Source organism: Silene latifolia, chromosome X, assembly GCF_048544455.1.
Source record: "Silene latifolia isolate original U9 population chromosome X, ASM4854445v1, whole genome shotgun sequence".
Taxonomy (NCBI): domain Eukaryota; kingdom Viridiplantae; phylum Streptophyta; class Magnoliopsida; order Caryophyllales; family Caryophyllaceae; genus Silene; species Silene latifolia.
In genome coordinates, this window is record NC_133537.1 from 307,267,415 (window position 1) to 307,277,276 (window position 9,862).

The 9,862-nt window shown below is 41.4% G+C and overlaps 2 protein-coding genes across 3 annotated transcripts; one reads left to right on the forward strand and one right to left on the reverse strand.

Moving 5' to 3' along the window:
• Positions 1 to 676: 676 nt before the first annotated feature.
• Positions 677 to 4,395, reverse strand: LOC141617367 (lysine-specific histone demethylase 1 homolog 2-like). Of its 2 annotated transcripts, XM_074434555.1 has the most exons (3): positions 4,032 to 4,395; positions 2,221 to 3,948; positions 677 to 1,826 (listed from the first exon to the last, which is right to left on the reverse strand). In XM_074434555.1, exons 2-3 carry the CDS (start codon positions 3,767 to 3,769, stop codon positions 1,087 to 1,089), a joined length of 2,289 nt encoding a protein of 762 aa, XP_074290656.1. In that variant the 5' UTR covers positions 3,770 to 3,948; positions 4,032 to 4,395; the 3' UTR covers positions 677 to 1,086. The 2 variants fall into 2 exon arrangements, with proteins under 2 accessions (XP_074290656.1, XP_074290655.1); XM_074434554.1 differs by having other exon boundaries at positions 2,221 to 4,395.
• A 2,429-nt stretch (positions 4,396 to 6,824) lies between these two features.
• LOC141620469 (uncharacterized) lies at positions 6,825 to 7,535 on the forward strand. Its single transcript, XM_074437331.1, has one exon. It carries the CDS (start codon positions 6,825 to 6,827, stop codon positions 7,533 to 7,535), a length of 711 nt encoding a protein of 236 aa, XP_074293432.1.
• Positions 7,536 to 9,862: the final 2,327 nt, after the last annotated feature.

Consider the following 9,862-nt stretch of genomic DNA (forward strand, 5'->3'; position numbering starts at 1 on the left):
GAAAAGTAAACATTTCTAACAGCATACCTTTTAGTAGCAGGAGTTGACACGGTCATCCATTGTGGCGCTTGATGGATTTTTGACATGAAAGGGGGGCAAAGACCTGTAATGCTCTACATATGACTAACAAAACTTCATATTATATACAAAATATTTAAACCCAAATTAGATAAATCTGGCCTGTACCAGATCATAAGCCAACTGTCTAGTTGGAACCTGCAATACACCGTCAACTGTTATATATCCTGCTAATCATACTCTGTATTTCACAATGGATTAAACCAGATAATTATTTGGCTGCAATCTAAGTTTAAACACTTGAACATGCATAAAATTTCAGTCCTTAAATTACAGTTTTAAAAATCAGGTATTTTAAATCCCTTACTCTCCCTCCCTTTCTTTTCCCTCCAAATAACTCAATCCAAACACACCCTAAGACTTATAGCATATGCTCATACAATAGCCTCTGCAATGACAGTCTCATGCTAATACTATGCGAGACCAACCCATTTAACAATACACTCCACCCACTTAACCACCAATTCGAAAAGTAACTACCCCATTTTGATTCTCATGTAGGTCATTCTCATGAGTTGTGATGCTCGTTTCGAATGAGAATTTGCAATGCTAATCTCAGCAAGTAGTAGCAGTGCAGCATTAAGATTTCAGAAGCTTGTGATATACATACGATTGCTTGTGACAATCGTCTGCAAGTATTTATCCGTCTCAGAAAGAATTTCTAGTGTACAAAAACTTTACATTTGCTGGCTAAAAGCCTGAATACAGCCAAATCTGAGAATGTAGTCTCAGAATCAGTACATACCACTACCACAACCGTGCATTACTTCCTCACTCCCTCTACGGCTATAGCTACCATTCTAACACTAACCTATTTAATGCCACCTTAGTTTCCAGCTACCCGAATAACATGCAACGATTTCTTCAAGGGCTAACAATCTTGTCAGCTACTTATATGCCTGAACTTGTCCGAAGCAGCACAAAACAAAAAAAATCAACTGCTGCTCCATGTAAACTACATGATCTAGAAACATGAGAACCTAGCAATGTTAGAAGATACTAGAGTACTCATATGATGCATTGAGTTCCTGCTCCCAAACGTTGTCTTCCCCTACCCCTTCGCGCAATAGATAGGCCAGTAATCACAGAGTTGCCCAGTGTACCCAAAGCACTTGATCCCATGAGTTTCACACCAAGATTCTTAAACAAAAAAGACATTCTATCTCGGTCGCTTCCATTTACTTGTTGAAGCTGTTCAACCATTTCACGAGATACAATTGCATATAGCTGCAGAGGCAGGCAACTGTGCTCGGGACATTTTACCCCCCGATCAACCAAGCTACTGCATCCACTACAGAGTTCACTACTTAGGTCATCAAAGGAAACTCTTAAAAGCCCTAGTGATCTTCGATCTTCTGTGAAAGGATCGAGTACAAATATGAACTTTCCAAGTACTAGGTCAGGCCTTCTAAAAAGATCAACGAGGGTATCAAAGATTGGTCCAGGAGCTTTTTGACCACATTTCCTTCCATTTAGCTGTTGAGTCCTGGTTGTTCGATAAATGTGACCGGCTTCTCGTAAGCCACTCAAAAAAGCACCGTGCATCGTGGCTGGATATTTCCTGGTTGTCGCCTCCCCAGCAAAAAACAACCGGTTCCCCACATTTTCAGCCAGTATATCATAATCGAATCCAGTTGATCCTACCCGAACATGAGAATATGAACCATATGAAAGGGGATCATTGCCCCACCTTGTACACGCTGTCTGTATGGGATTAGGTACATCAACACCTTTAGGATTGTATATACCTACACAAGACCGAAAAAATAACAGACTAAGACGCCTATAAATCAGACAGCAAAAAAAGCATCTGTAGGAAGAACGGGGAAAAAAACAAAAAAAGTATCATGTCAGGTGTCTCAAGGCTAAAAACTATACTTCGTTATCCCTTCGTATTTTTTAATCTAAGTTGTTCTCAAATTTCAGGACACTCACTTAAATTTCAGCCTCTCAAAATATAAGAGTAAATATAATGAAATGCACTGTATACTCTTACGAAGCATTTTTTTGTACAAAGACAATAATACAAGGTGCAATGTTTCTTCTCATAACACAGTTTGGTTACATTGAAAATCAAATCACCGCTTTGAAAAAACAAAACTTCTATAAACACACCATGAAGACTGGAGAGTAACAATTTACCTCTGAGCACGTTTAGGACTCGATGCAACAGAACGGATGGGTCTGTTTGCTCAAAATCCTGGGCGGCTTCTCCAGCTACCAAAGCTACAAGTACTGCACCACCTGAAACAGTGTGGTAGCCATAGAAAAGAAAAAACTCCCCTCGCTCATGGCTATGGTTGCTCAGACGACCAAAAGTGTCAAGCTCTTCCCCCCAAAAAACAGAAGGAAATACCATAGCAACTTTATTAAGTAAACCAAAGCCCAGCCTGTCGATGGCATCAAGCTTTCTTTTCGGCAATTCAGGTTCGAAGGTGATAGTCTTTCGCTTCAGCACACCAAGAGGTGCAGTGCACAAGACAATATCAGATTGAAATATCTGGTCTCCCGCTACCACTTCAACACCATCAATTCCATACCTTATAGTGTGAACAGTCTTCTCATACAATATAGGAACTCCTTCACACAATGCTCTAATCAGCCTCCAATTTCCACCAGCAAGGAAGCAATGGTCACCACCCATTTCATATGGATCATCCTGATCCCAATAGGCACCGGAGAGCTCAGACAAACATCCGGCATTTGCATATTCCAAGTTTGCAAAATGCCAGTCAAGAAGTTCACGCTCCTCCTTACTTTTGGCTACAGAATAAAGCTCCCGAAGTTTATCCAATATAGAACCCAAAGAAATATCATTTGCAAATCCACCCATAATTTTCCTCAACTCAGTTACTTTATCCAACAAGCGATTAAATGTAAACTCAACACGAGAATCTACGTCTTTATCAATTTCAGTCCCATCTGGTTTGTACAATGGACATTTATCTCTCACTTTATGTAACGGTATTGACAGTTGCCTAGCCAGAACTCCTAAAGGATTAGCATGAATGCCAGTAATGACACTTCCACCGAGCTCAACTGCAGCATACTTCCCATTGCTACCCATTTTCTGAGTGTACACTCTACCCCAGTGACGACTTCTTCCTTCTAGAACAATAACTTTGAAACCAAACGATAATAGCTGCCTAGCTGCAGCAAGACCTGCAAGTCCAGCGCCAATTATAACAACAGACCCTTCGGATGCCTCCTCGGGAATTTGAGAACTAAACGGCAATGAAACCCCAAAATTGATAAACCCATTATACAAAAGAAAGTCATAAGCAGCAGACATCAAATGTTCAACGTCACTACACACAGTTTCCCTTATTTGCGCCTTGGCAAGCCACGCCCCAACATTAGCCCTCCATCTAGAAAGGATATGATTCCTCACAACAATGTAGTCATTCTGTTCTTTCCCACCTAGCTCACTCACAACGCCCGCCTTAATCTCTTCATCAAGCAAAGCGTCAATGGGAAAACCAAGTGACATGGCTAACATTGCCTCGATCTCAGTTTCCTTCTCAATGGCTTCCATAGTCCTGTGTTTTTTCTTCAAGGGCCCACCCAAATGCCTCTCTATAAATTCATCCATCAACTTCTCATCATAGTTTTTCAAACTAACTTTCCTCCTCAATGATCTCTTCGGAATAACCCCGTCCGAAGCTGGGGCCGAACCATTTGGGGTCTCCATACTGTCACTTCCCCCAGCTCTAACTCAAACAACACACAATCCAAACAATACAACAAATCTTACAACTTAATTAACTCAAACCCATTATTGCACTACAATAAACCATCACTTCTTCAATCAATCAGTACTATTTCATAACCATTAACAACAAAAGCCAAGTTTTTTCCTAGAATATGCATCTACAAATTTACACAAGAATAGAAAAAATCAACAAAGTAAGAAAATGGCAGTCATTAATTCACAAAATAACATCTGGGCATACCTTCAAATAGTCAGTAAATTCAGAATCTAGGTCATTAGAGAGATTTAAGAACAAAGATAAAATGGTTATTTTTGGCGGGTAATTGTGCGAAAATTAAGGTATTATTGGGTAATTAACAAAAGAAATGGATTTAATGAAATGGGTATTAGAGATTGAATCTCTTAAAAAAATGGAGTTAATTTGTTGGGAGATTAGAAGGATTGAAATTAGGGTTCTTGGTTGCTAATTAAATGATTAGTTGGTGGTAGTAGAGATGTGAAAAGGAGGGAAAGGGGGAACTTATTTTAGTTTTGCATCGAAGTGTGTGAGTCGTATGACACAAAAGGAGGTGGAAAAAAATTGGAAAATTTGAGTGGAGGGAAGTGGGACAGTTTTTAGTGGGTCCATATTCTATTTATTTGTTCACATTATTGAGTAGGTTACCCAAACCTCTCCCTAACCAACAAACTATGCTACTACTATTTTAGTTTTGGTAAATGGGTTAATAATATTTGTGCAAGTCAGGGTAATTCAGGTCGGGTTAGTTGATATTATTGGAGTAGTTGTTAAGTTATTTGGGATAATTTAGTATGCGATGATATATATTTGGGTCAAATAGAATAGAGTCGGTTGCTGGTTAAATTGTGTCGTTTGTTTGGTCGCAAGTCAGGTTATTAGGTTCATCAATTGAATTGATTTTGACGTATCTAACTACTACCAGTTATTTGATCCGAGTCCTTCCGAATGGTATATATTGTTATAGCAAAAATCTACATTTTTACACTTGATGACGTGGCATCTTATTATTGGTTGAAGGAAAGGGACATGGGTTGCTAGGGTGGCATGAATTGGTCAACTAAACAATGGTATATAGCACATGGAGATAAAGCAATAACGGGGAAGTTTGTTACACAAATTAAGCTGAAGAATAGGGCATGGTGAGTGGATCCAGGAAGTTGGTTATGGCAAAAATAACGTTACACTGAGGTTGTATATAAATTGAAGGGGTGGAGCAAGCAAGGGGGAAAAAATTCTCACACCATTAAGGTCATCTACCAAACCCACTATCATACACAAGTTGTAGAAAATTACTTCTCAACGCCATCAATTCGTGGCTCAATTGTACTTCGTTTCCTTATAGTGAATTGGCGGGATACCGACTCCCCCCGCGGTTTTCCCACACCGGGTTTCCGCGTCACCATTTTTTGTGTGTCTTTATCTTTTTATTTCCATTCTTATCGTTATTATCATCATTATTCTCGCCTAATTTTCGTTCGCCTTTTATCCTAATTCATATATAAATTAACCCCCGTTTCGAGGCTAAATAGAGTAGATCGCTTTGACCCACCATAAACGATTTGATAGGTTCGGTAAATTTTTACCAAAACAGTTTGGCGCCCACCGTGGGGCATAGTGATCATTTTCTATAGCCAAATCTTGTAAAACCGAACCAGCCGTCACCATGTTTGGAACCAGCCGGAATCCATCCAGCAGCTAGAGCATGATAGCCCTTTCCTCTGGAGCAGGACCTTCTCCTGTGTCTGCAGGATCAGCGAGCGCTCCTCCAAAGATCCGACGGATGGTTCCCAAGCATGTCACCGTAACCATGCTTTCGCCTCGCCTCGAAAGCACCAAGCAGTACTAGGGGCGAGCAAGTTTAGGCTCGGACCGGAAAAATGGACCGGACCGGACCATTTGGTCTGGACCAAACCTGACATCGAATTTTTAGGTCCGGTCCTCGGTCCTCATTTTTGAGTTTTCGGTCTTGGTCCGGTCGGACCAAACCCGGATATTTTAGGTCTGGACCAAATGGACCGAATTTTATGTTTCTAAAGACTGTCATTAAAATATTATAAACTAAATTACCATTTTATCTTCACAAGACATTATAAATTAATATTGAGTATATTTTTCTCAAAAACAATCGTCTAATTATTCATCAACATTTAATTTAGTGAAACTTAAATGTAATTATCATACACGAAATAGTGAAAGAATTAGTTCTAGGTCTATTTCGGTCTAAGACCGGACCGGACCGAATATTTCGGATTTGGTCCGGTCCAAGACCGAAAGTTTTAGGTCCGGTCTTCGGTCCACAAAAATTTTATTTTCGATCTTCGGTCCGGCCCGGTTTGGTCCGGTCCGGTCCGGTCTTGGACCGATGCTCAGCCCTAGCAGGTACCCAAGGAAGCAAGCGCGCCCAGCCAGCCCAGATCCAGCAGGGAAAGCGGCCCCAGCAGAAGTGAAGCTGTGTCCAGAGCCCCGACCCAGGAGGGATCAGGTGGAGGAGTTCTCAGAAGCAGAGGACCTCCAGTGCTTGACCCGATGCACGTGATGATTCAGGGGATGGATACTCTGCGTCAAGCCGTTGAGAATCTGAGGAAGGATAACCAGAACCTGATTGCTCAGATCGTGACAGCAGTCCAACCCAAACCAGCATCAGCACCTGAGGCCCTGAACCTGACCAACGATGGAGGATCAAGTCGATCAATTCCGTTAGAACTAGCCACCAGACTAGACCTTGCAGGAGTAGCACCCAGTGAACCAGTCGAGCCTAGAGGATTGGGATGTTTGTCATTTGACAAACCACCCAGCCTGCAGCAGACACTAGGTAATGCACTGTTTAGCACTCCGTCAGGATCTGACTATCCACCTTTTGCAGGAACACCCATGCACCAGACATCCGGATGGCAATCTGGAGCTGTCATCAACACAGCAGTTCCCTCAATCAGCCAATTCACCAGTGGAGCCTGAATCGGAGGTCTGCAGCAGACACCAGGATGGCAGCCAGGATCTATAATCAGTGCAACACCAATGACAAGACCCTGGTTAGGAGTTACACCTGTTGGATCCTTCTCGCCTGATTCTAACCCTCTTGCAGGAGCAGGTAGTTCGCTGGAGCAGCAGTACCAGGAGCTGAGAGACCTGATGTACAGGATATCAGGCGTAACACGTCCATTAGAGAAAGCGGAACGCGATATCTATGCAGACTCACCTTTCGTGGACGACATAGCCCTCGTCGGCGTTCCTAAAGGATGTGTACCGCCAACCATGACGCTCTACGACGGAACCACAGATCCACTTGATCACGTCAACCACTACAAGCAAAAAATGATGGTGATAACCGCGACCGGGCCCTTAAAGGAAGCTTGTATGTGCAAAGGATTTGGATCGACCTTGTCTGAAGCAGCCCAGCAGTGGTTCGTCGGCCTGCCCAATAAAAGTATAGCTAACTTCGCCGACCTAGTTAATGCATTTAACCAGCAATTCGCCAGCAGCAGAAAGCTAGAGAAGCAGACCAGCGACCTCTATCGGATAGTGCAAGGGTTTGAGGAATCTACTCGTGATTACTTGAACATATTCAACAAGGAAAAAGTGGCAATTCCGAGGTGCGATATAGAAACTGATATACAAGCCTTCTGTCGGGGATTGCACCAGGATTCAGATCTGTACAAGAACCTGACCATGCATCCGTGCACTACCTTTGAGGAAGTACAATTAAAGTATCCAGAAAAGCCCCGGTAGAAAAGGGGAACGAAAGACCAGGACCCTACAGCAGAAGCGAGAATAAAGTGTCTGGAAGCACAGAAAGGAAGGACGACACAGACCTACCCCCAAGAGAAGATTCAAATATTTGAGTGGACAAAGGAACATGAGAAAAGTATTTAAGGAATTGAAACATTATCTCAGCACCCCGCCACTCCTGTCAAAGCCAGAGCCAGGAGAGACACTATTCATATACCTGTCAGTCACAGAAGCAACAGTTAGTGCAGTACTAGTGCGACAGCAGGAAGGATCACAGCACCCAATATATTACGTCAGTAAGTCTCTACTTCCAGCAGAGACCAGGTACACGTCACTATAAAAACTTGTCCTTGCACTAGTTACAACACTTATAAATTGCGTCCTTATTTCGAGTCTCACACAATTTCTGTGATAACTAACTATCCTCTTAAGACTATCATGAGAAAACCAGAATTGTCAGGAAGGATGGCTAAGTGGTCCGTGCACCTGAGCGGTTATGACTTGAAATTTGAACCTCGTACAGCTATAAAGTCCCAGGCTCGGGCGGACTTTGTGTCTGACTTCTGCCCAGCTCTCCAGACCCAGGCAGAGCAGGTGTGGACAGCGGGCCGCCCACGGGGGCGCTTGGGTTGGAAAAGAGGAACAAGCGTTTGCATTTTTGTATGGAGTCGCCACCAATTTTTATAGGAAATTGGAACCGTTCGAATACCTCGTGTCATGTCAAGACACAAAGTAAAGACATGAACAATAAGCAATCGTTACCCTTAGCATTCTATGTCTAGAATGACTCTCGTGGATGCCAATGAACACGGGTGTTCACAGATATTTGGAGTAAGGAGTGAGGGTACGTATTAGGAAGCTCTTTTGATCGAACACCTAATCCCGCCCGCCTCGATAGCGGCCTCTACTAATGATTAGGGAAGTTATTCATACTTGATATATCGTCGGCTATATGCATGCAATGCAACATCCAAGTTTTGATCCTAACATATGAAAATTAGGCTAAGTCGGTTGACACGTAATTAGCAAACAATTGGGTCGAAGTAGGATTTAATGCTCATTTACATGTGAAAACATACAAGCAATACAAGAAATACAATAATTATGAATTACAATAATGAGAATTACATTAATTACAAAGGATTAGGCGATTTATGTCAAAAATACCTTTAAAACGGATAATTTGAGAAAAAGAGATAAAAGAATAAATTAACGAACGCAACAGAAAGTGATAATACGAATAATAGTCAATTATACGTAAGCTAAATAACTAAGTCAAAGCAACAACGGAGTTGAGGACGTAAATCAACCAGAACAGTAGCAATAGACAGCTGCGTCCCTTGGAAGAGGCGCGGCGATTCTGCGCGTCTCTTCCTTCCTTCGATTCGGGTCGTGAAGCCGTAATTGCAAGCCGTTAATGTTAATTGGTGATTTAATGATCGATTGATGATATTTACTCGGATGAAAGTGATTAGCATGTTATTTAACATATGAATGGGTCGTGAAAATAGTAAAACATGAATAAGACGGAATTAAACGAATTGACATAAGATGGGTTAATGATAGAAGTGAAAAATATTAATGAGTCAAACAAATTAAATCAATTAACTAAGTTAAATACAATGGATTAACGACGAATATGCGATGAACACAACAAAAGACAGGTGAAAGCTATATCAAAGACGAATTCCAGAAACCCAATATTGATGAATTGAATCTCTACAACCCGGAATTGAATTTAATGATGAAAAACCCGTAAATATTGGGTTATTTGGGATTTAAGTCGGATTTGTGACGATTTAAAACATGTTAATGAAGATGAATAAATATACATGTGAATTATATGCTATGATGATGAAGAATTAACAAACAAACGAAACGAATGAAAAGATTTGACGAATAACAGAGAACGAACGAAGAAGAAAGGAAGCAGGAACTGCGCTCCTTCGAAGAGGCGCAGCAGTTGCTGCGTCCTTTCTCGACAGTTATCTACTGGAAATCCGTAAAAAGAGGTTTTTAAAGCATGGTTTTAGAAATCGGTTTTAATGGTATTTTCGACATAAACCTTACAATTGATGATGATACAATAAATAAAATACAATGAATAAAAGAGAGATTATACACCCTCAGACTTACATGTTGACGAAACGAGAAGGACTAAGATATCGATTAGTGATGCTCGACGCGAATGCAAAGAAAGTGCCCTCGTAAGAGGAAAACGATTAATTAATTAAGTTGATTGATTGTGTAGTTGGTCAAATTGGTCGGTCATGCAAACGGGGAGGCTGGTACTCAGAAGGATCCGAGCTTACGTGGTCAAAAGTTCA